General features: G+C 42.7%; 7 protein-coding genes across 14 annotated transcripts; 3 read left to right on the top strand and 4 right to left on the bottom strand.

The window, feature by feature from the left end:
• Positions 1-477: 477 nt before the first annotated feature.
• On the top strand, positions 478-6,395 carry LOC120898795. Of its 4 annotated transcripts, none has more exons than XM_040305140.1 (3): positions 478-5,742; positions 5,824-6,033; positions 6,107-6,395. In XM_040305140.1, exons 1-3 carry the CDS (start codon positions 3,920-3,922, stop codon positions 6,225-6,227), a joined length of 2,154 nt encoding a protein of 717 aa, XP_040161074.1. In that variant the 5' UTR covers positions 478-3,919; the 3' UTR covers positions 6,228-6,395. The 4 variants fall into 4 exon arrangements, with proteins under 4 accessions (XP_040161074.1, XP_040161075.1, XP_040161076.1 ...); XM_040305141.1 differs by having other exon boundaries at positions 6,111-6,395; XM_040305142.1 differs by having other exon boundaries at positions 5,869-6,033.
• Positions 6,212-9,399, bottom strand: LOC120898797. 4 transcript variants are annotated; one of them, XM_040305146.1, is made up of 9 exons: positions 8,572-9,399; positions 8,415-8,513; positions 8,265-8,341; positions 8,116-8,193; positions 7,952-8,044; positions 7,696-7,815; positions 6,765-7,567; positions 6,608-6,684; positions 6,426-6,542 (listed from the first exon to the last, which is right to left on the bottom strand). In XM_040305146.1, the coding sequence occupies exons 1-7, from the start codon at positions 9,317-9,319 to the stop codon at positions 7,508-7,510; spliced, it is 1,275 nt and encodes a 424-aa protein (XP_040161080.1). In that variant the 5' UTR covers positions 9,320-9,399; the 3' UTR covers positions 6,426-6,542; positions 6,608-6,684; positions 6,765-7,507. The 4 variants fall into 4 exon arrangements, with proteins under 4 accessions (XP_040161082.1, XP_040161080.1, XP_040161079.1 ...); XM_040305145.1 differs by having other exon boundaries at positions 6,765-7,605; XM_040305147.1 differs by having other exon boundaries at positions 6,765-7,605; positions 7,696-7,883.
• A 93-nt stretch (positions 9,400-9,492) lies between these two features.
• LOC120898798 (exopolyphosphatase PRUNE1) lies at positions 9,493-11,149 on the bottom strand. The gene is made up of 5 exons (XM_040305150.1): positions 11,042-11,149; positions 10,823-10,909; positions 10,262-10,751; positions 9,757-10,187; positions 9,493-9,688 (listed from the first exon to the last, which is right to left on the bottom strand). Exons 2-5 carry the CDS (start codon positions 10,865-10,867, stop codon positions 9,533-9,535), a joined length of 1,122 nt encoding a protein of 373 aa, XP_040161084.1. The 5' UTR covers positions 10,868-10,909; positions 11,042-11,149; the 3' UTR covers positions 9,493-9,532.
• LOC120898796 (serine/threonine-protein kinase pink-1, mitochondrial) lies at positions 11,111-13,947 on the top strand. The gene is made up of 6 exons (XM_040305144.1): positions 11,111-11,734; positions 11,806-11,920; positions 11,996-12,618; positions 12,696-13,287; positions 13,375-13,491; positions 13,559-13,947. Exons 1-6 carry the CDS (start codon positions 11,448-11,450, stop codon positions 13,847-13,849), a joined length of 2,025 nt encoding a protein of 674 aa, XP_040161078.1. The 5' UTR covers positions 11,111-11,447; the 3' UTR covers positions 13,850-13,947.
• LOC120898800 lies at positions 13,893-14,957 on the bottom strand. The gene is made up of 5 exons (XM_040305152.1): positions 14,742-14,957; positions 14,437-14,658; positions 14,264-14,367; positions 14,136-14,199; positions 13,893-14,064 (listed from the first exon to the last, which is right to left on the bottom strand). The coding sequence occupies exons 1-5, from the start codon at positions 14,764-14,766 to the stop codon at positions 13,943-13,945; spliced, it is 537 nt and encodes a 178-aa protein (XP_040161086.1). The 5' UTR covers positions 14,767-14,957; the 3' UTR covers positions 13,893-13,942.
• Positions 14,958-16,002: 1,045 nt separating this feature from the next.
• LOC120894549 lies at positions 16,003-16,530 on the top strand. The gene has a single exon (XM_040297201.1). It carries the CDS (start codon positions 16,060-16,062, stop codon positions 16,459-16,461), a length of 402 nt encoding a protein of 133 aa, XP_040153135.1. The 5' UTR covers positions 16,003-16,059; the 3' UTR covers positions 16,462-16,530.
• A 3,008-nt stretch (positions 16,531-19,538) lies between these two features.
• Positions 19,539-23,980, bottom strand: LOC120894547 (serine protease snake-like). 2 transcript variants are annotated; one of them, XM_040297199.1, is made up of 4 exons: positions 23,608-23,980; positions 21,998-22,192; positions 21,373-21,891; positions 19,539-20,391 (listed from the first exon to the last, which is right to left on the bottom strand). In XM_040297199.1, the coding sequence occupies exons 1-4, from the start codon at positions 23,696-23,698 to the stop codon at positions 20,030-20,032; spliced, it is 1,167 nt and encodes a 388-aa protein (XP_040153133.1). In that variant the 5' UTR covers positions 23,699-23,980; the 3' UTR covers positions 19,539-20,029. The 2 variants fall into 2 exon arrangements, with proteins under 2 accessions (XP_040153133.1, XP_040153134.1); XM_040297200.1 differs by having other exon boundaries at positions 23,577-23,627.
• Positions 23,981-27,900: the final 3,920 nt, after the last annotated feature.

Consider the following 27,900-nt stretch of genomic DNA (forward strand, 5'->3'; position numbering starts at 1 on the left):
TCACGAAGGGTGACGTTTTTTCCCCACGTTTTTTTTCCACCTCGCTTACTCCTATGCAACCACGTCGTCATCTCTTCGACACAAAATTTAATTATCCATGGGGTTTATTCGCTTGTATATACGCTTTGTCCAGCCTATTGTTCTGCTCACAAATGCGATCCGCCGGTTTTTTTCCACACCTCACATTACGCTCATATGCGATCACTTTTACGCCATGTGTTCTGTGTGTGCTTTATCTCATCGCATTTGAACTCGTTTGCACTGAACTCTTTTTTTTCTTCTCAATAGAAAAAAAAAATCCAATCCTCGTCGCCAGTTTGTGGTACTCAATAATAACACGTGTGGTTTGCTCGGTTGATAACTATCAAGTGATCTCTTTATTATCTGTTCGTACGCTCCGGGATGCTGTATGAGTTTTGATGGCACGACACCACTACTGATATCTAACGATCGCTGTCGTTAGTATCACACTACCACAGACGGTATCGTCAGTTCCTAGCTAATAGCAAGAGGTTCCCAGATATCCTTTATGTTGCTTTCAGCGTGCATTACCCAGCACGTTTCGCGTGTGGCCCGAAAGTAGATACGTCTGCATTTAAATTAGCAACGCATCGTACATGTTTGCATCAGGTGTGTAGGCTCGATTATTGTTGGTAAATAAAGGCGGCAAACTCTCGACACTTGTACGTTGGTATGTTGTTTTTGGTTTTGTTTCGAAGGTTTTTACAATACACTGAACACCGGTAGTGAATGTCCTAATAATGCTACTACGCATCCAAGTTAACAAATATTTAGAAAACTGACTTACAGCCCGTTATACGAAATGTGTGCATACTTTAGAAAAAAATCCACCGTAGTAAGGGAATTAGCAGGACATTAACGCCTCTCGACCAGTGAGCTTACCAGCCGGAACTGTCCCGAAATGGATGTATGGCTAAGATACTCATTTTAATAACCCTTCTACCGGGTCGAGAAGTGTATCGCATATACAGACAGGATTCCTACTACATTTTAATGAAAGCAGCCAGCAACACGTAGTTCAGTAATGTGTAAGAATTTAGCAAACGTAATGTATGCTACTCCTCCTTCCCACCAACCGTAAACAGTGACATTACATTACATCCTAACTTAATAGACCTAACGGTAGTGTGCATGTGGCTAACCAAGAAACTTTAGTGTGTTTCGGCTGCGTAGAGGATACATGTTCCGGCGGAAAGTAGTGCTCCCGGCGACTAGTATCCCGCAAAGAAGGATGGTACCTTTAACGTGACGAATTAAATATACAGAGATGTGTATAGGCTGTTTGGGAAACATTTAAAATGTTGTTAAAAATGGATGTTCATCAATATCATCGTATATACACCGCGATCGGGAACACATATGGTGCCTCCTTTTAGACTATTAAATCGAAACTAATTCAGAATTAGTTGAAAACGAATTCCCCATTGACGATATCATCCCCCATTATGACATACATCGTAACATCTTATTTATAAAAAGTTTCTTTCTTACACACCTTTCAAATTACGTTCCCGTTAACTAACTGCAATGTCTTAACATATAGGAAAACTCCCGCACCTCGCTGTCGAATGCGGTGCTAATGAAGCAAGACAGTCGTATCAACAAACTTACCACTTGCGTTTACATATCACCCAGATATACACTGGAGAACAATATACTAGAAAGATTCAAATGCAAAACAAAAACAATAAAAAAAAAACAAAAGAAGATTAATTCTGCATTTTGCTATGAAAAACTCCAGCAAATTAAAAAGCTTTTTATGACCAAAACAGTCTATATTTTTAATAATGTTTAGTAGTTTTCTTACGAAAATAGAAAAAAAAACTTATTTTCACATAAATCGATCGATAATGAGTTTATTATGTTTGTTAATGTTTTCCTTTCGGAGTGAAATAAAAGATGTGGAAAGTTATTTCCCTAAATGATGTACTGGTTTAGCGATCGCGTGGCAAACAGTGTTAGAATAGAAAATAGGATAACAGTTTGTTAGAAATGCGAATCAAAACATGCTAGGGGCAAGGTTTTGTTTATCTTTATTCAAATGTAAGCTAGAATTGTAGCAAAATAGCGAAATCAATAATGAAATAAACAATTTTCGTTCCTCGTAACCGCCAACACATAAATGTAAAAGTTGATCTAAAAACATACATAAATACCGCATGCAGATGTTAAGATAAGCTCCCTCAGTAGTATAACACATAGGACAACAGTTGTTCTCCAAATTAAAGCAAAAATTCAAAATATACTAAACTACCGTGAAGGATTAACTGCAACAAATGATAAAATGTGAACACATATTAAATGAACCAAACAGGACGGAAATGATAATGACACTACATACTAATAATAATAATAAAAAAAAACAAATTAGTCCCCATGCGATGGCGATCTTTCCACAAGACGATCAAAAGTAATGCGAAAAAAAACCACTCCTTTAGTAAGGGATTTAGAATGCTTGCAAACAAGAAGCGGTCCTATACACCCGTAGTATAACATAAAGCGATTTATTGAACAAACAAAAAAACAACAAACTTGATTGTTGGGGGATTGAGAGGGTTGCGCATGACGGGGATGCGTTGTTTAGAGATAAAAGAGAGTAATCATGGGGCAAAGGTACGTGATGATGTATCGGGGGCTTTAAACCCGGGTTGATGATATGATGGGTATGGTTAATAGTGTTACCGAATGTGTTTGTATTGTTGTTTAGTTATCAAATGTACCGTTCGTTTTATATGCTTTCATTATTTTCCTTCCACCCTTAAATTAATTGTTTTGGAGATAAGCGTGCAAACTGTCTTAGTACTTAAAGTTGGTTATGCTTATGTTGGTGTAATGTTTTCACATCTATAGTCCCTCTCCTTGAACATTTTGAACAAGCCAGACGCTATGGTACGATAGGAACCAAGAACGAGAGATGAAACAATTCAGATGGACAAACACGGAAAATTGAAAGAACCAGTTATATTTAGACAAACAGATTAAATGATATACACGTTTAGCGATATCGTATACACACAGGTACATAGATATGTAATAACTACAGATATATAAAATGCGTATACAGATAATAAAGGCTATAATAAACTAAACAAAGAAGGAAATCTTCCCGCAACACCTTTTGACCTTATCTATAACGTTCGTGCTGCTAACGCAAGGTAATCATCATTCGATCGCATCATTAAAATGAGACCAAACAACACCGCAACTTTACGCAAAACTGCTGAAAAACCACGTGGTTCTCCATGTGCAGATCGATTATTGCACGTGATGATTTAATTGTAGATAGCTAAATTAATTTGGGTCGGTCTGGTGCTACAGTCGTCAACTCGTACGACAACATGCCCGTCATGGGTTCAAACCCCGAATGGAACTGAAAGCCAAGAAGCCTACTAGTGGTACAGCTAGGCCTTGACCGACAATGGTTGTTGTGCCAAGGAAGAAGTTAGAAGAAGCTAAATTTATTCAACACTTTGCCATTTGTATTTTCCTTATAAACCAAAATTTGAACGATCAATTAGCTGAAATGTTTGCCCCAATGGCACCCAACAATTTTATTTTGTAACCAAAGCGTCCGGGATTAGAAACATCGTCCTGCCTCTAATCTAGTACACTTTGCGGTGAAGTTATTTTCCAACATGGCGTTATTGATTTTTTTTCTTCTTTCTAGAATCGAAGCAATCTAGCAAAACTTACTTCTCGGATCGTACAATAGTTTCGAGAGCGCTCATACCAAAAGTTGTTGTGCGAAATTTTACGTTAAAATTGTTTTAATTTTGAATGTGTGGTTTTTGTTTGTTTGTTTGTTTGTTAAACGTGACTTTAAATCCTTGAAGTAAAGCAACGCGTAGTGCATCGGAAGAAGGACGGCTCTTAAGATAAACAGCTGAATTAGCATACCATGTCAGAAAATGGTTTCACACAAATCTTAACGAGTGGTTGTCTCTACTCGGACACGGATTCAATGGCGGATGGTGTTCGACGATCACGTCGCCGCGCATACCAACGACACGAAGAGGAGCACGAACCAACTTTAATGGACGAGTCGAAGGAATTCCCCCAGTATGAGACAACATCCGGGGGCGATGTTCGACACATGCTGGCTGAACGTGGAGGCGCCTGTAGACGATTTGAAACAACCGTTACGTCCAATGATCGAGACTGGAATGTGCTGGATCGGTACAACGACGAGCAGGACGATCGGCACGATCGTGAACGGTGGCGGACGGGCCAACCGTTCAAGCACGAGAGAAATAGATACGGTTCATCGCGAAGTCCGGGCGTACCCGCTGTCCAGTTAAAGGTTGCCCACCAGGAGCCGATCTCCATTCGCCCAAGGAATAAGAATCCGCAGATCGTGAACGTTTGTCAAACGTTTCGCTTCCCAGACAACTTTATCACCCAAAACAACGCCACTCGAATGGTGCAGCATCAGGATCGGGTGGTACATCAGCAGCATCCCGCACCGGAACCGCGTCGACCGCCATTACTATCGCCATGTCACAGTACCAGCCGCACACCGGTGGGTGGATTTTTTAGCATGTACAGACGCCACCGGAACATGCACAGCCAGACAAGCCGAACGCTGATCGAGCTAGTGGAGGCTGAGCAAAAGATGCAGCAGCAGCAAACGGTCAGATCATCAATGGGACCACGTGGCACGTCAAACTATGGTGCGTCCTCGCACCGATTGGCAGAAGATTCTCTGCTGGCTTCTAGCAGTAGCGAAACATCGTTGGACGAACTGAGCGATGTCCGGCCGAGGTTGCTGCAGGGAGAACGAAAAGCAAAAATACCGCCGATGGTTCGGGAACAGCTGCGTGCAGCAAATGGAGGCCGTACATCGCAAGTTCCGTACTTTGACCGAACGAAGCGGAACCGATCGTACACTAAGCTGGTTGATGGTGGCGCTACGATGGGTGGCCATTACGGGCGAAGCACTAAACTACCGGCGTTGGGTGCAGGCGGCAAGTTCAGCAGATATCCCGCTAAATCGAAGGCGGACAATCGTAGACCGACACTCGAAGAGGACGCACTGGAATCACCGTTTGTCGATGATACGTTCGCGCCAACCGGAGGTCGAAGTAGAAAGTTACATCTGGTCGACGACGCTCTCGATGACGAAGAAGGGTTAGATGAGGTCGATGATGAATCGGACGTCGAGTCCAGCGACGAACAGCAGAACAATGACCGTGACGAGTGTAACGGACAGCTGGATCTTGACGATGAAAACGAAGAAGACAATGATGAGGAGTCAGTGGGCGATTCCTTCGGGCGGAGACTAGGACATGGAACGGAAGCCGTTCGTGCTGGTACCGGTACGAAAGAGGGGCCGGTCAGCATTTCCGGAATTGTGGATAAGCTCCAGGACAACGTGTGGGAGGTTTGCCTGGAGGGCATCTGGGACCTAATGGATACCGCCAGTCGGATCGATTGGAAGGCTCAGGAAAAGTACATCACCGTCATCAACCGGAAGTTGATCGAGTTTCTGAAATCTCCACGAACGGCACTGTGCCGTTCGGCGTGCCAGGTGTCGGGCGAATTGTTTCGGCAGGCCAAGTCGACGAAACGGCCAGAGTTTGATGAAATGGTCGACATACTGCTGTGCAAGACGGCCGACCCGAATCGCTTCATACAGAAGGATGCAAACGTGGCGCTAGACAAGCTGGTGACGTACATCCCAACGCCACACACCGTGCGGGCGATATCGAACCGGGGCACCATGTAAGTGGCTGTAGAGCGACCAGTGATGCTTCCGGTTGTGTCTGTGTGTGTGTTTTATTTTTTTGCAAATAATCCCTTCAGTTATCAATCTCGCAAACCGTTGTCTTACTTTCATCGTTCTTGCAGCCACCGCAATCCACTGGTGCGTACGGCTACGGCCCGACTGCTCGTCTGTATTTGCGTCGTGGCAGGACTCGATGCCATTCTGGGGACCACGGCAAACACACGAACGCGCAAAACCATCCTTACGATGTTGGCCAAGTTTTTAACGGATAAAAATCTGGAAACCAGGTAAAACATCACCTTAGAGCACGTGTTATTCGAATGCATGTAATGGCTGTTTTATTATTATATTTCGGTGCAGGAAGTTTGGTGAACGGTTATATCGCATGTTGCGCAAGCACAAGTTTTTTGACGAGTATTTCTACAAGGATATGGATAACAACTTGCGCACCAATTTGAAGCGTGCCTTGAAAGGAGTGTAGTAGCGCGAAGGCATTAACGTGTTGGTTGTTTACAACACTTCGAGTGTTTTATGTTCAAACTGAAGCATTATCACGATGTATGTGGCGGAGGCGGCCAGAGTCTGTAAATAATAAGAGAAAATAAATACTGCCCCCAGGGGGAATTTGGCCATTGGTCCTGCTTACCGAGCCGAACAAACTGTAATTGATCGAGTATAGTCCATTGGCTGTAAACTCGAACGGTTGTAGCTTGGTACGAACGATAAAATTGTGAACCTGATCCCACAGCAAAGCATTGTAGAATGGTTTTAACAGTACGCGCTTTATTTCGTTCACCTGGTACATGAGAATTGTGTTTTATTTTGGTATGGCTTGGTACAGCTTTCCATAATGCTCTTTACCTTTTCTGTCGCGTGACTGGAGGCTCGACATAAGCAAAATAGTATAAATATTGAGTATAACACTTCAATAATTTGTGCTGGAAATGCGTTTTGAATGAAAAATGCTTATTGAAAAAATGAAAGTAACACAGAACATCTTTGCTACGGCTAGGCTTACCATAAAACGGAAGTGGATACATCGGGACGCGGAACTGGAACGTTATGCCAACGAACACGAGCACCACGATCGCTGCAGTAGACCAACCGAACAGTGCATTCACCATCAGAAGACACTTTTGTAAACGTCCATACAAGCATTCTGCTCGCTGAAGCGTGCAGCTGCATCGATACACTGTATCGGCTTCATTGGTGTTGCATCGCTCGGCGTCTTCGAGTGAGCTGGTAAGCTCCGCTGTAATCGCCTCTAGCTGCGCAGCAATAAGCTCCATTAAATAGATTTGTAGATTCACTCGGACCAAAACAATAATCGACGGCACGAGCAGCTGGACGGCAAAGCTCGGCGAGCGTAGTCCGAGTTGTATCATCAGGACCATGCGAAAAATGCCTCTAGTCAAGCCGATACAGTACATGGCGTAGAAAATGGCACTGTAATGTCGCTTGCTGGTGGCATTACAGGTGCTTATCAACGAATCGATACTCGCCAGCTCCAACATTAGAAACTGCAACCCTTTGGCCGATGTTAACGTTTGCAGCAGTGCGATGAAGCTGGTAAACAGCACGCTGGCGCTTATGAACCATCCGGCAAAATCTCGCTCTAGCTGAAGGTAGTAGATAGCAAACTGATGCACTGTGATGAAAGTAATAACGCAAAGGCTGTAGCATATGTTTAGCAATATTTTCCAGGCACTACCCTTTGTTTGAAAGATTGGCATTAGCCCAAAAAGTTTGAAAATGGTGTGATTAATAGTTGCTTCCATGTTGTACTAGCGAAATGATTCTACAGCTAATCCCTTTCGGCGACTATTCACATTCGGATAGTAGCAAATGAGAACAAAACGCTAAAGAAGATTAATATTGTGTTTTTAAATATTCATTGCAACAAATTAGCAGCACTAACGGCTGTGCGCACGTGCATTCACTACACTTACCTGTGGCGTGTGCATACTGTGAAAGATTGATGTCCTTAACAAAGGGGGCAGGAACATATGTTTTTCACGACGAGGAACCATATTGAGTTGATCCCAACAGCGATTATGTGTGTGTGCGAGCTTGGACATTAATTTTGGAAATCGAATTGCAATAATATGATTAAATATGTGGCGACGGATGCCATCACCTGCAGTTAAAAGGGAATTATTGTACTTTGAATGTAGAATAGCAGACAGCGAGTAGGTTACTACTCACTAAATGGAAAAATTTGAGATCTATCTGAAAGAAATTGATCACATTAAAGCATATAGGTTGATGCACGATTTGATTGCCCAGCTGCTCAACTAACTGTAGATTTAAAAAAAAAACATTGCATGTTAGTAAAACATATCTTATTTAACTTGTTGCATTTACATTACCTCCGACTGGTTAATTTTATGCTGGGAAGTCGTATGCATGGACTCAAATTTGTGCAGATTGTTTATCACGAGCTGTGTCTGAAAACAAGTTACATAGCATACAGTGGAATGATTTAAAAATATATATATAAAAATACAGTACGACTCACCTCTCTCAGTACCATTTCACCAAGATAGGCGGATGTAAAAAAGTATAAAAAAACTGCGATTATCAGCACAGTTGGTTCTGAAAGATTGGATTTTGCGAATGAAACAAATGAAAAGGAATTTGTATGCCAGTGTAGCGATTTCCGTTTTACCTAGCAAATGAGTGAAGGTAAACCCGTGACGTTTGAACTCGATCGAGCAAATGTAGAATAGCTGAAAACTTTTTGCAGTGAGCACGTAGAAAAACATTCCTAACGTGTAAAATGTATTGTTACCACGTGGTGAAGATGACATACTAGAAGCACTCACCAAAAATGGATACATTCGATAGACCACATTCATCATTGAGACGGTTACAAGCCCTAAAACACTGCCACTGAACAATGGCCAACGTCTGGAGATCTCTGCAAAATCGCAAACTAACATTCCCTTTATCGCTATTATTCGATCGCTTATTCTGCCGCTTGAAAGATGCTATCATCTTTCCCAGATGCACCACCATGCACCGGATTCGTTGCCATATTTGATAACACAGTACGAGAAACATTCCATCCATGAGAAATATCACAAACATTCCGTACGCCTTAAAGGCAAAGATCAACGTATTTGCTTGATTGATGCGTAATGCGATTGCCAACAGATAGGCTAGCGATATGACGATTGCGCCAAGGGCAGCAACGAGCCAGTTTCTTGAAAGGTTGTGGGTAGGCTCACCACCTACGTTTAGCGTGTAGAGATGCGCGTCGATATCGTCAAGACACTGGAAAATGGAAACGCGTGATTTGGTCAAATGCTTTATCACTGCGGAGGATTGAATCGCCAGTACGGTTGTTGCAATCCCTAGCAACATTAGCAGATCGATAACACTCAAAACAAGATCGCGCGAGTATAGCATGCGATGTAAATCAAACAGGCAAAGGGTAAAAAATGCAACACTGGTCCCGATGACCGTTGTAGTGTAGATGCACATCTGGAGCGGTGTTAAGCGATGATCGTCCTTTGCTATCGGTCCACCGAACAGATTATGAAGGAAAATTACAGTATTTTCAACTTTCATGTTTGTGCTTCAATTAAGACTGCAGAATGCTGTATCCGACGTGGGGTCTTTTTATGCTACTTTTATACCGACCGTTTGATTAATGTGATCACATATTTCATAATGAGCGCACACACCACCTCGCATGCGGGCGCACAAACCAATGAGCTTAGGGGAACAGTGAAAGATTGAACTTGATTTCTTTTGTGAATAATTTAATGTAGCATTATTTGATCACTGTATTGTGCTGAGCACATTTTTAACAATTGGTATTAATTGTTTTCTCGACGCTTTTAAATTATGTTGCTGATAAAACGTGCCATTCTCCGAACATGGTATTTCTTCGAGCTCAAAATTCATTTCCTGGCATGCGTGCAATGCTGCAATAATCTGAGGAATGTTGTAAATTAGTAAAGTCTGCCCCGGCAGCCAAACTATCCACTGTTTGCGAAACTCACCTTCTTCGCTAACGGTGTGCCATCGATCGGAATGACACCAACATCGCGACGCACGCTGCCATCAGGGTGTACTTTCATTCCGAGCAAAATCACAACATTGCTTTCAGTGCTGGTGGCAAACCTGTTCAGATACTCTTTCCATTCCGGCAGTTTTATGTACTCCTGAACTGCCATCGGGAAACCGGGTACCGACACGGTACGATCATTTTGCGATATTATTTTCAAATCTTTCAACAGCAACTGATAAGCGTTCAGCTCCGACACGTCGCTACGGGCATCGACCAAGGACTTGAACAGTTGCTCTCGATGCAGTGAGCGAACTTGTTCCGTAATCTGCAGTTGCGACTCTATTCTTTCTGCCATATTGTAATCGAGGGGTTTTGCTTTGTCGGCTTCTTTGGAGAAGTTTACAGTATCTAGAACGATAGCAGCTGTGGAATAAAGGCAACACACGCGAATATTATTACGGTGAAAGCGAGATGAAATGTTTACGCTTCATGCTTACCATACAATAACCCCAATGCAACGTTATATCCTTCTCGCTCTTCGGGCGAGATTCCATCGCTAAACAGTTGACGACAGACGAGGGTCGCGCAAGAACCAACGAGCTCAATTGTTTTAAAAGCATTTGGATTGAACCGTGCAGCAGCTTCCACGGGACGATGATCAACGATTCCCACTATGTTTTGATTTAGGCTCGAAACATGATGATCTACGAGCACTACGTTCAAGGCTTGTTCCGTCGGCCAATCGATGTCATCACGACAAATCAGCTCATCCAGCGCAATTCCCTGTCGTTTGAGGAAGAATGTTACCTCAGTTTTCAGTGGCAGCTCGGCGCGCGTTACATTCAGCACGGGATAAACTATTGTATCGGGCTTGTACCAAGGGCTCAACAACTTCGGTGAGTGTTGCAGATGAAATGCAAAGGTAATTGCACTCACTGCCGAATCTAGATCACAGCTTTCGTTACCGATAACAGCGATTTTATTTATCTGAAAATAACAAAACATGATAACTGCGGGCCGCAAAACGTTGCGGGCTTCCAAGGAGCAAATCTACTTACGGAACTTTTCAGAACACTCCGGCATCGTTGTAAATATGCGTTCATATTGTGGGGCGTGTTATTTCCAAAGCTATGATAATGAATTCCCTAAACAAAAACAGATTTAAATTCCCGAGATTTTAGCAGGACCACAGCCTTGAGGCAAAATAATAAACAAGCCGGCTGTACGCGCTTTTGACAGCCATCACAGCCAAGGTTGCTATATATGCATGTACATACCTTGAAGTTTCTCGAAAAATTCCACCTGTCAATCGGATTGTATGTTTGTGTTTGTGTTTTGATTCGCAAAAATACTAGTGCAACAAATTTTGGTCTGCTATATTCTGGTGATTTATAAATTGGTGCATTTGCCAGCTTTCGATATCGGATGCAACTAGTTCGGTGTATGATGCTCTAGCGGAGCTGAAATCGGTGTTTTACAAAGGCTCAGTCTCTAACAAAGGTGTTAAAAAAGTTGCAATATTTTTACGTTCATCCTTACGTCGTCATTCGAGGGCAGCGTGTGAAGTGTGTGTTTTTCTTCCCTTCATCGCCATCGTCGTCATCTGCTGCACGTACACTCTGGTTACGCAAAAAGAATAAAGAGAAGAAGCGACTAGACTAGAGGCGAGCAACAACACGAAAAATGTCCTTTCGTCTGCTGACCACACGTTTGTACAAACATGGTCGCCTGCTGGTCCAGAACTATCTCAAGCGGGATATACACGTTAGCAACGTTTGGACCGGCCCCACGGAGAGCACAAAAGTGAACAAGATTAACGAAACGCTACGACATGATCTGCGGATCAACGATTTCCGGAACAACAGCTTCCTGCGATTTGGCAACCAGGCCCGTCGTCTTTTTATCGACAATGTGCTAAACAGGGTCACCAACCCGTACTCGGTGGATCTACGACTACAAGCTACGAAAAAGTATGCGCTTTCGGGACTACGGGATCGAAAGTGGACGTTTGAAACATTATTTTCTCCCTTTGCCATTATAGACTGTTGTACGGCGATTCGACACCTTTCTTTGCCTTAGTCGGTGTGAGTTTGGCTTCCGGAGATGGTGTTCTGACTAAGAACGACGAGCTGGAAGCAGTTTGTTGGGAAATTAGGGTATGGAGGCGTTTGGAGGCGTATTGGAACTGATTTTACAGTGATTACCTTGATGGTTTTTTTTATTACCCGTAGCATGCAATGTCCAACTTTCAACAGAAAGTCGGTGAGAAGGACATCGAATCTCGACTGGACGAAGAGTTCGGCATTGAGAACTTAAACATTGGCAAACCCATCGCCAAAGGCTGCTCCGCCGTTGTTTACGCAGCTTCTCTCAAAGAATCTACCGTAAGCGATAACGATGATATGAACTGCAATGATATTCATCACTCAAAGTCCAGTTCGAATGGGAAAGCTCCGAATGAAGCATGGACAGGAGATGAGCCGGAGCTTTCTGGACAGCGGAGTGACGGGATTAGTCCGCTGCTGCTTCCCGAACGAACTGCATCGGAGGCTTTCCATCAAATGATGAACGAAAGCAATGCGCAAACGAGAACAAACAACAATCGCAAAGTTCGCTTTAATAGTGAAACTAGAATAAGAACAATGTCGGAAAACAGCGCCTCCAATCATGAAACCATTGGGCATTATCAGCCTGACTCAATCGAACAGGACTACACGATCGAAGAGTATCCACTGGCGTTAAAGATGATGTTTAATTACGACATACAAAGCAACGCCATGGCTATCCTAAAGGCGATGTACCGTGAAACTGTCCCAGCGAAGAGAAGAACTGTTGACAACGCGTGGGAAAAAAGGTAATGGAAGGGGAGGTGGCAAAACAGCGAACACGCCACCCAGTGTTGACTCATGCGTTGCTTTATCTCATTTTTAGCCTCATGGAAAAGACCAATTTTGTTCCACCCCATCCAAATATTGTGGAAATGTACGGCGTTTTCTGCGACCAGGTACCGGATTTGTCAATGTCCGCCACGCTGTACCCTATGGCATTGCCACAGCGGCTCAATCCGCAAGGCTACGGGCGAAACATGAGCCTTTTCCTTTTGATGAAAAGATACAACATCAATCTGAAAGACTATCTGCGCCAACCGGGGGTCGATATGCGTACGCGCATTCTACTGTTTGCGCAGCTGCTGGAAGCCGTTGCTCATCTGAATCGTCACGGGGTCTCTCATCGGGATATAAAGTCGGACAACATCCTGATCGAACTGCGGCCAAACATGCCACCGACGCTGGTGCTGACCGACTTTGGCTGCTGCATTGCGGACAAGCGCCATGGGCTGCGCATCCCTTACACTTCGGACGAGATCGATAAGGGTGGTAACGTGGCACTAATGGCGCCGGAGATAATAGAGCAGCTACCGGGAACGTTCGCCATGCTGAATTACACCAAAGCCGACCTGTGGGCATGTGGCGCAATCGCTTATGAAATATTTGGCAGCAATAATCCTTTTTACTCCGACGTGGTAAGTAATTGTCTAAACCTTACCTTACCGTCCCTACCTCAATTCCATAATTCGTGCTAAATTCAAACGTTCATTTTGGTCACTCAGAATTCGGCACTAAAGAACACGACGTATGAAGAAGATATGCTACCCGCGATGGATCAAAATGTCCCGAGGCTGATCCAATGTCTTGTGCAGAACATACTGCAAAGAAACCCTAGTAAGGTAAACAACATTGTCGCAAGTAAATATGCAGAGCACGGTAAACTAATGTGGTCGATTTATTTTGCAGCGCTTAAGCCCGGACATTGCAGCCAACGTGGTGCAATTGTTCTTGTGGTCACCATCATCGTGGTTGCGCGATAGGTACGTACCGTCCAGCAATGAAATTCTGCAATGGCTGCTCAGCCTCACGACGAAAATACTGTGCGAAGGCCCATTGCGCGTGACTCCCGACGGTACTATGGGGCGCAGAACGTACACGGAGTACTTACTGATTGCAAGCTTTCTTACCCGGGTACGCTTGGAAAGGATCAAGCGCGCGCTCGATTGGATACATAATGTTAACGCTGGCTGTTCGTAAGAATTGTGATATTGCTGTTTGTGAGTATACCTAGAACAGATAGTGCGGGTTGAATACACATATTTATTTTATTAACAGCTATTTACGCTAACTTTAGACGTTCTGCAGAGTTAGTTTTTTCCTCAGCATCGAAAGAAATCCCAACAAATCTCCCGTTTCGCTAAGCTGCGTCCGAATTGCATCCACATTAGGGTGTGCTGGGTACATCTCACCAACTGAAAGGAGGATTTTTTATCATTATTGAATGCGGCTCATGATAGAGGCTTGAATGTTCATGCAATCTTACGCGTTATTCCTTTGATATCATACACGAATGAAACTTTTGTCTTTAGTGCATCGTCGAATGTGATCTGTAAGGTATTTACGATAGCATTAGCACGATTGAAGTTCTAATTTTTCAACGCTCAAACAAACCTCTGTCGTCTTCCGTTCTGGTTTGCAAACAATGGTAATGCCCATAGCGTTCTGCAGAGCTTTGAACTGATCCAAAAAGCTTTCCTCTTCTTTCTGTCTGTGTACTAAACACATTAAGTTGATGAAAATTAGTTACGCTACTAGTTTAATTTTATCTGCCAAATAACAATTACCTTGACTGCTAAAATCATTATTTAACTGCTGAATCGTGGCTCGTTTTCGTTTCAACTCAGCTTCGTTGACGATAGCTTGATGGATTCTACTCCAAACAGCATCCAACTGCTCAGATGCTTTGTTTCGTTCCCGTTCTATTTCCGATACGTTTGCTTCCAATTCAATAGCCGTTGTTAGCAGTTCTTTCAGATGCTGTTCCGTAGGGACATTATTCTCGAAATCTACAAAACCACCAAGTCATCGGTTTAACAAACGCATCCATCAGCCAAGCGTCAATATGCGAATGTAACCCACAACAACATACCCGGTTTATCAGCAGACATTTTCATTTCACAAAGCGAGTACTTTCACGAGCTAGTTACAATTGAAGGTAAAGTAATGATTATCTTAACAAAATAGATAAACGAAGAACCACAAGCGATTTTTTGTTTCTTGCTATTCCGAGGGCGCGTTCTCCGAAGCCAAGCAAAACAATTCTGTTGACATTTCAACTGAATTTCAAACACCACCAACTGTCAAGAATGGCATATGTTTACCAAAACAAAACAAGCGGAAGGTTAATAGAGCAAGATGTGATACATTTGAAACATAATCATTTAATTTTCAATGGTCGTTGGCAAATTGTACAATTTTTGCACATCTTCTTTTTTTGTGTGTAGTATCCTACTCAACCATCCCAGCCTATACAGGCTTCCGCATTTCGATACTTATTGGTACCACACAGTTGGATAGTCAGCTTATTTCTGTTACGGAGGATGTTCCGGTTAAGATTTTGCTCGGCATTGTATGAGCCGATCGGATAGACTTCCAGACAGTGCAAAATGTTCGTACATATTGTAAAATATTTTGATTCAGACGTTAATTTTACAAATGATTCGACTTGTCCAGCTTCCACTCAACTTCTCATGGTATTCGAATCGTACTGGACAAAACTGACACAGTCTCAGATAGCGTGAATATGCTCTTTGTGTAAAAGGTTAGTTAATAGAATGATACACAACTTTAGATAACCGTTCTGGCCCCAGGCTTGTTGACTTGTTGCTGGCCATGACTCCAAAGAAATGGCTGCTATGTAAGAAAGTCATTTATTATGAGCAATTAATGAAAAAAAAAAGTATCAATGTTGAGCGGAAAATATATATAAACAACAACTGATCTTCTATATGGCGTAACGTCCTACGCGGACATGCCGGCTTATACAGGCTTTCGAGACTTATTTCATTACCTCGCAGCCGGATAGTCAATTCTTTGCAACGGGGATGGGGCGGTCCATTTCAGGCTTGAACCCATGATGGGCATGTTATTGAGGCGTTCGAAAAAACCTCTGATATTACAATGAAATTGTAAAAGCAGTGCATTACCTATGCAGAGTACATTAGAACATATCATCTCTTCAAATGTTCCAGCTTTGGAAGATCAATAATCGAAACAGTTCGCTAACAGATCACCCATTAGTGTGGGTCAGGCGCGAACCTGCGATACGCGATGGGAAAAACCCCGCATAAGCGGAACCAGTACAAACACAAACGCTCGGTTGCGTTTTTTAAACTGGTTTTATACAGCAGCAATAGCCAAAGATCAATCTGCGCGTTCAGTCCGAATAAACTACTGCGTCGGTCAACATGCGTATGCTGACGAAGCCCTTTCCGTTTTGCTGCTTGCTGTTGGTGGTGCTGCTGCCGTTGCTTGGAAGCGTCTTTTCTGCGCCACACCCTGGAGGTGATTTTGTCTTTCCCGAGCTGAACGAACTTGCCATCGGAGATGCGTGTACGATAGAAGCATCACCGGATCCGAAAGGATTTCCCTACGCAAGGGAAGGAATCTGCCAGCGGGTACGCGACTGCGCAACGTTTGTGCCGCGCATCATCCGGGAACCGTTCGATATCCGGCGCGACGTTTGTTACTTTGAGGTGCACGAGCCGGTTGTGTGTTGTGTCGGTATGCCTGTTTCAACGGAGGTGGTGCAGTATAACCGAATACCGCTATCCCTAGAAGATCTGGACAGTTCCAATCTTATTCATTAGCAAGGAACAGTACGATTTCCTGCAAAACATTAGCATAGAGGGAAATAAATTATAAAACTAAATACTAAACGTTGTAATAAATTATTAAAATAGTAAATGAAAGAATTAATATGAACCATGGCAAAAACGAACCTTTCAAAATAAACGCCTTACGACACTTTTTTGTGCGCCTTGGCGGATTTTTTATTAAAATCTGTTTTTTACATAAACTTCTCGTTAATTTCTTGTAAAAGTTGCATTTTTTATATTCTAAACCACGTCCATCATGAGAGTGCAGCATTCGTGAAGATTGAAACATTTAAACAATACAAGCAACTGAACTGAATATTAAAAAGCAGCACTCCATGCGGGTTATTCCCCGTCGATCAGATTCCCTTATCGCTCGAAGCACCTACCTACCCCATTGATCAGTCGCGTACTGTGCTTGTTTCAAATAGGAACACCTTCTTCAATCGCTCCGTTAGAAAGATCGGTGCTTGTTATACCAGCAAAATGCACATTACAATTCTGAGCGCCCTGTTCCTGATTGTGTCCGCCGTGTCGGCTAATATCGTACACAAGGACCCTTCTGAGGTGATGCATTTCGAGAAAACGAACGAATCCGAGCTTGGCGGTTCCTGCGAGTACGATGGACTGCGGGGCATCTGCACGGAAATGGAAAAGTGCGCAAAGTTTAAACAGAACAGCAGCAGCACCACCAAAGCAGCAAACGATCCTTGCGCCAACGTTCGTAAAACCATGGTCGTCTGCTGCATCAACACGGCGGACCGGAAGCGCCCACGTGTGGATTCCTCCACGGAGGAAATGTCAACAGACACGATTGAGAACGTTTAGATGAAAAAAAAGGAAAGGGCCGCGATTGTGCAATGTGGGCAATTTGATGTGAAAATAAAACAATACAAACGGGAATTGTGTTCAAAAGCAAAAAATAATGCATTTAAAACGTATTACCTTGTGTGTGCCGTTTTGTGTTGCTGCTGCTATCTGTTGTTGTTGTATTATACATTATGTTTTGGATTTTTATTCGGTATTTCCCCTCAATCCTTATCATTTGCAAAAGTTCAAAAGGGCAGTGCTCTATTAATATTCTGACTTGCTTATCTTTAATTATTCTTCTTCTCTCTGAGGGGCAACATAAATGGATGTCTTCATTCTTAGTGAGTTCACAGTGAAAGTACATAACTGTTCGTACATAATGATTTGCAGAATCATAAGATCTAAGATCTCGACTAATGATCTCGTTTTACCCATTTGAAAGGAAGAGCAGTGAACATGACAGCTTAGGTATTAAAATGTGGGTTTTGGTATGGATAATGTGAGATATTGGCAACATTTGTCGGAGGTTGCTAAGTAAATGTTTCTTAAAGTGAGTGATTAGCAACAGTTTGATGGTACTAAAGCATACAACAATGGGCCGGTCTGGTGGTACAACACGCTCGTCATGCGTTCAAGCCCCGAATGGACCGTGCCGCCGTATGTAAGACTTACTGATTACACATAGCAGGATAGTAGTCAGTCCCTGAAAGGCGGCAAGCCCCAGTAGTAGTGGTACAGAAGGCTGGCTTTCGCCGATATCGGTTGTTGTGCCAAAGAAGAAGAATAAGAAGAAGAAGACGACGAAGAAGAAAGCGTACAAAACCACTTTATAAACATTTATTTGCATCTTAAATATTTTTTGCCGAATTTAAGTAGAAACAAATGCTTTGTGAGATTGTACTCTTTAAAGGAAAGTATCAATGAGTAGGTCATTTTTAAACAATACGGCTGGCGGATAAGCGATCAAGTACCGATTTGGTAAACACCAATAATTGAATCAATATCTCGGCTTCCACATTACAATCAGAAGCATTTTTAACGGCTATACTCGACATATAATTGTGCCGAAATTCCATTGAAAAAATAATCAAAAATTTTCCCATTGTTTTTCTATTGTTTCCCAAAGATTTGGGATCATTTGGTTGCTTGTAGATTTTTTTGAATCTGTCTCATGTATTTAATGATTGTTTCTCTTACATTTTTAATTAAAAATTGTACAGTTTTAAAATAAATAGTAAGTTTTGAATATTTTGAGAAAAACTAGATCGTGGAACGAGTTCATAAAATGTCGGGGAACGTTCAAACATTCTGGGATAAACTTGTAACTGATTTTTCGATCACACGTAATACTGATGATCGTCAATTGTCCATTTTCTATTGAGTCTAGTCTAATGAGTCTGCTAACACGTTGCAAGTTGCTTCAATATGCTCAAAACCCAGCGACGGATCGACACAAGATGTGGCTCGGGTAGGGTGAGGTAAGGAGAGAGAAAGAAGTTTGAGAGGGAGGGTTATATTCTAACACCGGCCACTGGTCGATTGCCGGACATGGTGAGCTATTCGTGATTTAGTATGTTTGTGTGCAAGTGTGGGATTTTCTGTCTTCGTCGTCGTCGTCGTCGTCGTGCAGGTGTCACCTTTCTCTTGAAGTTCCGTTTAATATTCCGGGGTTTTCCCATCCCTGAGCCACATCTCAACCATTAGAAGCACACTGGTTTAAAGTGAAACTGGTTCCGCTGAAGTTGAAAAGCTTCTTGTACACACGAAATACACATATCTTGCAATGGATCGATTGTTCTGATGGTGTTTTAATAGGAACGTTTTGTGGTTCTAGGCTATATGCGTACTACCAGACACATGCTGAGGCTGATTATGCTTGCAATTGGGAGCAAAAGCTTGGCACACCCACCTCAGTGTAAGTGCTAAAGGAAAAGTTCCACAAGACAAATGAAAGTTGGGAGTAGATTTATGTCTTTTTTTTGCAAATCATATCCTACTTCAGAGTCAATTAATCAGCTGTGTTGGAATACGGATGTACAACAGAACGAGCAATCGCGCGAAAGAAAAACTCACTGAACCGGTTTCACCACATCGAGCAAAAGTTGGGTCGGGACACTCTTCATAGTTTCAATTTTTTTTGTTACTATTATCTTTTATTATCAATCAATATTTTAAATGAAACTCTTCCTCATTTTCAGCACTTTTATATGATAAAAATGTCCAATTAATGGTCGTCACATCAAACTTGAACTAAGGGAAAATCAATGATTGTGTTCGAAGTTTATTTATTAAAGATCATACGTTTGCACAAAAAATACGGTTTGTTTTTTTTCGTCCATCGATTTGCATTCGTTATTTTTCAAGGTTTTACAAGTCATAGACATAGTGCAAAAATGGCATCGTCAAAAAATTGCTTCGGCTATGCATCGAATTGCTATTAATTCAGAACGATCGATCTGCACCCCGTGTTGCCATTAATCTCAACTAACAAACTGACTAAGTACAGTAAAGCACAAGACAGTAACACGTAAAACTGCATAACTTACACACTAACTCAAGCATACTGCCTCACTAAAGCTTTAGATTAGTGAATCATTTATGCTTCCCTGCTCTGCGAATGTGATTTCCTTTTGAACAAAGAAATCTTTAACACATACATACAGACACACACTCAAACACAGACATGCACGTTCACACACACACATTCGTTCACACTGAGGCCACTTTTGAGATAAAAGATAACTACGAGAGTCTAACTAAAGCGTAACCCATCCGTCAGGGAGGCGCTATCCGTTGGCCACACGATGCCCTCGATCCAGTCTATGTACTCCGACACACGCGTATAGATGCCGGGCGTCGTCGAGCCACAGCCAATACCGAACGAGGTAATGCCGATGATCTGCGCTACGCAGGCCTCATCTTCCGAGCTGATCTGTAGCGGACCACCGGAATCTCCGGTGCAGGTGTCACGGCCACCGCTCAGGAACCCGGCACAGAGATGCGTCTCCCGGAGGCCCTGGGGAACGCGACGATTGCGCTGGAAGAACACGCTACAGGCGGCCGTGGTGAACACATCTAGCGATACTTTCAGCAGTTCCTTCGACGCAGCACCGTCTGTGATCGCGAAAGCGCGGAAAAGGAAAAGAAAGAGGGAATAGAATACAGCATTGAATTAATTTGAATGTCTTCATCTAGTTATTTAGCTCACACTAAGCGTAATGTAGGCTTGATGTTTTAACTTCATGACAAACTAATAAGCGCAGTATCTTGGGACAGATGTGAGGCCTACCACTAACGGTTTGAACCCAGTACGAATATGATGTTAAGCTGCCGAATTAATTTACCGCTTTACCACTGGAACAGTCGTAAGATCTCATAGGATTTCCTAAAGGTGAATTTTATTGGTACTTTGTGGAGGCATATGGTGCGAACAACAGATCAAATATAGCGTGAGTCATATACGCCTTCATCTAAAAATTCTATGCTCAACCATGTGACGCACGATCACGGGATGTGCGATATAGCGTTTTCGCATAATTACGTAGCATTCATGTAAAACGAGTAATACGCATTATACATAACCAAGCAGGATGAGCACCCATGCTTATGGTGCTCGTTGGTTGTCCTGTCTTCACAGCTACACCAAACCGGCTTCTCATATGCCACACCTACTGTGATCACTTTCGTCGCAAGGATGACCAGATCACGAGTCACTTAAGTTCGGCAATACCGGTTCCTATTACTGTTTGTTGAGCTTATACAGCTAAGCCGGTTCGAAATGTGATTTCGGAATGAAAAATGAACATCGATAGGGATGGGGGGATGCCAGGGTAAAAACCAGTCCACATTTAGCGGCTGCAAATTTGACGATCGATCGTAAACGTCCACGGTATGGACAAAAGTAATCAACTTCTCACATCATGTTCACGCCTTCTTATGTTGAGCTTGATCCCGAAGATTTATCCGCCCATTGGGTCGAGTGATTGTCGACCATCTCAAACAAAAATGTGCGGTTTGTGTGTGCCATTTCTCTTACACCAGGTGGCGAGGCATGCTAAAGAAGACCAATTTCTTTTGGCCAGCAATGATACTTACATGCTTCCGTCGATCCAAATCCTATCGCTACCGCCTTCGTCCGGTCGACCGTTGACGAGCCGTACAGGCAGGCGGGACGTATCCGCGACGAAAAGGTCACCGGGCGGGCCAGCTTCAGCAGGGCGATATCGTTATACACGGTGCGTGGTTTGTAGTTAGGATGCTTCACGATCCGGGTCACCTGAACATCGACCGGGTCGCCAAACTCGTCGCTGCCCTCCTTGAGCTCACCCAGCCGCACCACGATCGTTTGCGACTCCAGACAGTGTGCGGCCGTCATAACCCACTGTTCGCTGATCAGCGTTGCGCCGCAGCGGAACACCATGGCACCGTTTTCGTCCGGCATGGCCAGCCGGGCCATGTGCGGAAACTCGCCAAACCGTGCTGCCGTACCACCGACGATCAGGTTCTGATCGGTTGGGCATTGGGCGCGGGGCTTTAGCTTCACCACCGAGGAGCCGACCGCTAGCGAACCGAACAGCAGCCCGGAATTGGATGCGCTCTGGTAGTCTCGGCACTCTAGGAAACGGATCAATAGCCAATGGAGAGGATCGGTTAATCGGTTGTCTACAGAGAGGTAGAAGGATCTGTGTAGTTGCTGGTAGCAATCGGCATAGATACTTGCTTCGTTCACTGACACGCTGGTTTGGATCGTTCAGCTGCTGCAAGCGCTCACGATAGTCAACCGGACAGCACACAACTGCTTGTTGGGACGTGTAGCCACAGATTTTTACAATGCGTGACTTTTCCAGAAGCGGACGGCACAGATTATAGCCTTGGCAGATTCCGGGCTCGTTGCCATACGCACACGACTCTCCTTCTGCAAGTGGAAACGAAGCAATGGAGTGACTAAAATCAAATTATTGTTTGAGGATATATTTCGAAAGATACAAGATTCCGTTGAAATGAAAGAATTATGCTAACGAATCGAATAAAATGTTCAACAAAGGGCTATCAGAAATGTATCAGCAAACACTACCGGTGTGCGGTATTTGTGACGCGTACGCGTGTAAATAGTTTCCATTCCTTTTCTATACCAAAGCTCTAAACCAGACAGAGATACTTCCTTAAGCGACTAAGGTAATTTACGTCACTTTAGCGTGCCTGAACTATAATTAATTCAAATACGATCACATTTTACCATTCAGCTTTGGAGATCATTTTAATTTTGTAACAGCTGTTTCGAAATTTCAATCCGAACGGTATTAACGTTCCTTCCGGCTCCTCTCGCGTCTCGCCAAAAATGGGCCGTGCGGCATTGGAAATAAACTATTTGCATAATCAGAGGCGCACAAACACTGGTCGCTTAGTAAGGAGGGATTCCTTTGTTTCGTTAACAACCGCAACAAGCAAGTGGATAACTGGTTTTTGATGAAATCGATCACTCATGTATCGGAGGATGATCTCAGGGGTGTCTGAGAAGATGTTGAGCACGCAACCGACTAATGTTGCGATAACCCCGATCTACGATGAGACGATCGGAACTATCCGCAAATAGGCAAATGATTGAATCAATAGATAGAGCTACAGCGAAACTATTCGCTGAAACTGCGATCTCCAATCAACTACAGCTAAATCACAATCTGTCGTGGCAACAGTTTGTCAATATAAGGTGTGCTGTAACGTCATACAGCTCCTCTCCCGGTACAATCCTTCTCAGTTTTCCATTTCGTAACGTCGGTTCTGACATGAATAAGGTATCCCAATGTTAGCTTTGTTCATTACAGACATGTTAATTATCAGTTCAGCGAAGGGTGGATCACAAACGGGGGCTTCACTGGCAGGCAAATCGACAGCAGTATGTAAGCAATGAAAGTGTACACTGCTGCTTGCTATAGAAAGCCGGATGTGTGTGGTTATCAGTGCAAAACTCTCCTTAGGGGTGTCGGATTGATGGGGTATGATTTTGCCTGCTGTTTCCTAACGAGTCTCGGCTATTTGAATTATGCGTAGAAGGCCAATAATAGCCAATCAATCTGCTTCGATTGTTTTGCCTTCAGCAGTACGTTGAAAACACCATCGATCACTGTTTCACTGCTATCGTTTATCTCGTACACTGGCTAACAATTATTAACCAAAGGCAAACTACAAGCTAACCATCATTCAACACCACAAAAACCTGGTTTCCGAAACTACGTTGTAGACATTGGCAGACACATTGTCTAATGCGCAACGCCACCAACCCAGACACATTTTACACTCACGAAGGTTACTGTCGACCCTCTGCCGACTTACCATTGCTTGCGGCTAGTACACTGCCGAGAAAAAAGATCGCGCTGAGGGCGATCGGCGTGATCCACCGTGCGTTATCAATGGTGGGTGACATTGTGTGGCGGGGGAGGGGGTTCGTGATTTTTTTATATTTCACTTCCGTGCTAGTTTCTAGGTTCGCGCTACATGCACTAACAACTCGATGAGCCACACACACAGAGATTGGGAAGCTCCTGACGATGTCTACAGGCAGCTGCTGCAACTTGCACCGGACGACACCCAACACTAGCGACGGTCTGATCACGTTTGACCTCGCCGAGGAGTTTGGTTTTCCCCTCAAGCGCTCTCGTATCGCGCCGGCCGCGGACGGTTGGAATTTTGAAACGTCTCCTCTTTTGCTCCGCTCGATCAACATCGCTCGCGGGAATAACCCGGCGGCGGTGGCGGCGGCGGCGGTATGCAGATAGTGGCGGCAGCAGAGCGCGATCTGCGTGAGCGTGAACCGATCGCGGAGAGGAGAATCGTTTTCTGCGCGAGCTTACATCTATCAACTTTGGGCTCTTGCTTCAACAAACGACTTGCTTTTGGTGCGAGCCTGTTGAAGTACACGTTTCGGTTGCGTGTGGAGCAAATGTAAACGGGTGTGGTGTAACAGGGAGTAAATTGAAAATGCATCACACAATTCTATTGATCGTTAAGTGATCGGTGAGTGCAATTTGGAATTAGTTGAAGCTGTCTTCGGATTTGTGCGGTCGTGAGTTTTGGTATAACGTTAACGTTTTTAAAGTATAAACATCCCCAGGCTGCGTACTAGAGGGAAATGTTCGCAAGGATACAATCAGTCTTATCTGTTGCTCTAGCGGACTGGTATAGCTTGAGAGATTAATACTCAAAATGGACGCCTTTGCGTTAATAATTGAATAACATAAGTTGGCGAGAGCTGTCTAAATAAAGAGTAAAGCATAATAAATATTGAACAAAGGATTTTTGTAAATGATTTACAATGATTTCAGTAACATGTGCAATAAACTGAAAATCTAAGCTTGTGTTGTATAAGTTGAATCACCAACATGATCACAAGTAGATTCTGGTACGGTAATCAACACGTCGGCAACTCTAAAATGATTTTAAAAAATGCAATTTTTGTCAGACGGTCATTGGCACAGTACGAACCAGACCAGTAACTAAGTGTGTTAATTAAAGAGTAGAACCAAAAATGCAGCTTCATTATTCCGATCGATGAGTCTGGTTTTTTCAACTTTTTCAACCAACAAAGAAAGATGACTAGAACTAGGCCTGCATTGAATGTTCTGACCTTTCTTTATAAATGAAAGGATGTTATTAATGCTAGATAGATCATGTCCAACGAACAAGGAGCGCCAGTTTTTTTTTTATAAAGAGATTTGTAATACGCTTTCAATGCTCTCTTTTGCTGTCTCCTGAAAACGTTATATTTCCGTACAAAAAAGGTTAACCAACTTGCAAAAATATCGCCAGAAACAAGCCGAAGAATTTGGCAACTTCACATTTTATAACCACGAAATTCTGGAACGTTTCCATTTAAAAATGGCAAAAAATGCGATCGAGATATGAACAACGCGATTCGTGGACTGTTCTGATTGGTTGGCCAAATTTTGCCTCATTCGATCTTGTTTCGGTAACATTTGGCGCACTGTTAAGCCGGTTTTCGAACCAAAGTAAATGATACATCTCCCAGGATATTGTCGACGATGTATCTTTCTTCCGCAAAATTCTACATAGATATGAAGATGATAAGAGTTCATTCTTCTTATCAGCCCAACCATGTTTTGCGGCAGTATTATGTGTCTGGAATGCTGTTTGTTATTTAATTCATTTAAATCAATTATTTCATTCACAGTCTGTCTTTAAGGTTTAACTGAGTACTTTAGAATAAATTACATATAACTACAAAATTTCAATAAACAAGCGAAGTAGCAAAAAAAATTTATAAAAATACAAAATATATGAAAAAGTATATTGAGAGAGAAAAGAAAAATCGTAAACTTAGATAAACAAAAAATATATAGAAGAAAGTATGAAGAGAAATTAAGAGGATGGTTGAAAGGAAAGGGCACAAGAGCGGAAAGCATGTAAGGAGGAGTTAAAATCAAAGAGATCATGATAGTAGTTAAACCATCTGAGACAGGACAGAAAAGGATCATTATAACAATACAATGTCGTGTCGTGTTTCCTCATCTAAAGGAGGACGGCGGGGGAGGGCACGGCATGGTACATATAGGGGAAGGTAGGTAAAGACGGACACTGCGGGTAAGATGGACACTTTTCATAAATGCATCAAAATGGTAATTTTCGAAAAAATCAACAATGCAGCATCCTAACTTAAAGTTAAACAACACATTTGAGAACATTTTTGGCATAATATATGCAAAATTGTTTAAATCCACGAACAAAATAAATTTTCAATCATGTGCACCCTTGTGGATCTAATTTGACTACTGCCGATCTTAAGCTCTACAACTTGTACTGTTTACATTTCTGGAAGTTTTATTTCATGAATGGGTTGTCGTGATCATTAATGAAAAAACTGGCGAAAGAACGAGACTGAAAGCAATACAAAATATTGTTTTCTGGTGGTTTAAACATGCTGACACCAAAGCGGGAAAGACGGACACCTTGTTGTAGGGAAAGATGGACACCGAACTTATTGATTTTTTGACTTCTTATATCAATTGGTGATGAATATATTTCTTCAAATACCTTAAATAAGGGTATTCCGATGCTATAAATCAATCAGCAACTAGAGAAAGTATTGAAATAATCGAGAAATGAAACACCGGTCAAAATAGTAGCCATTCGTTATGCTATTACTCGCTCGACGCTGATGAATCGCTTCACAAAATCCAATATCTTGTCACGACTTGGACATCTTTAAGCAATAAAAAGATGAGGCATTGATACGGCATTGTTCAGGAATAGATGAGAAATTCTATGGGATTACAAAACTTAAATGTTGAATTTTGACTGACATGGTGGAAAATGGATCAAACTATTAACAAGTCCCTTAAAAAATACTGGTCGTCCCTTAAAATCGTGGTCTTTTCGCGGAGTGATTTCCTTAAAGGAAGTTCTAGACTGTTGTTCTGTAAGCTGGAGTAACGTCAGCTGTAAGTGCGTGATATTTCAATAATGCTTAAGATGCTGCATTCTACGATATATTAGAAGCGGTGCTTACAATTTCTAAAACCACGACTGAATGAATCGTCGTTGCAATAGGCCAATAATTAATTTATAAACGTACCAGGACGTGGAAAGTGATAGAATTTGTTAAAATACTGTAAAACTCTTCACTTTCCAACGTTTTCTACACGTGTCCGTCTTACCCGAACATTTCAAAACCACACGAAAAAAATCATATTTTTTATTCATGAAAAAAACGCAAAAATCGATAGAAACTTAAACGTTTCAACACATTTTCTGATAAAACATGAGTGTAAGATAATATATGCACATTTTCATGGTCGTTGCACCTATATATCCTTAGATTTTTACCATTTCCCTTAAGGTGTCCGTCTTTACCTACCTTCCCCTAGACAAATTCTTCTTCTTCCTTTTCTTTTTGGCCCAACAACCGTTGTCGGTCAAGACCTACCTGTAGCACTTGTGGGGTTGGCTTTCAGTCACTATTTGGATTACATAGCAGGATAGTCAGTCCTACGTGTATGGGGGCACGTTCCATTCGGAGCTTGAACCCATCACGGGCATGTTGCATATAGACAAATAGAGGCAAGCAAATCAGGAGCATCAATGGAGGAAGCAAGTAACCCGGCAATGAAACAAGCTTGACTCACATGACGTCGCTGGCTTTGTGATTGCAAATTTAACAATTGTATTCGCGCTTCATAGGGAGGAAGTTGTCCATAGCGAAAAATATGACAAAATACAACCCTGGTGAAGCGTCTTTGAACTTTTTCTAATCTAGTGCATCCCTCAATACTAGAAGGACCCCATACAATACTAGCAAATTCCAAAATTGGACGAACCAGACTGCAGTAAAGAGTTCTTAAATGAAGTAGTATGAAGTAGTATGAGTATGAATCCCAGGGTCGTTATTACTTCCTCCAACGGTTGTTTGAAGTTTAGCTAGCAATCAAGTGTATCCCCAAGGACACGAATAGACGTAACACAAGGCAGAGATACATTGAGAAGTTTAAAATCAAAAGAAAGTGGAGAACGAGAGTGAGAAAAAGAAATAATGGAACATTTATCGGGACAAAGGCACATAAAGTTAGCAGAACACCAACCGCCGAAGCAGTTTAAGTAAAGTTGAAGTCTTTC

Source organism: Anopheles arabiensis, chromosome 2 (genome assembly GCF_016920715.1).
Source record: "Anopheles arabiensis isolate DONGOLA chromosome 2, AaraD3, whole genome shotgun sequence".
NCBI lineage: Eukaryota > Metazoa > Arthropoda > Insecta > Diptera > Culicidae > Anopheles > Anopheles arabiensis.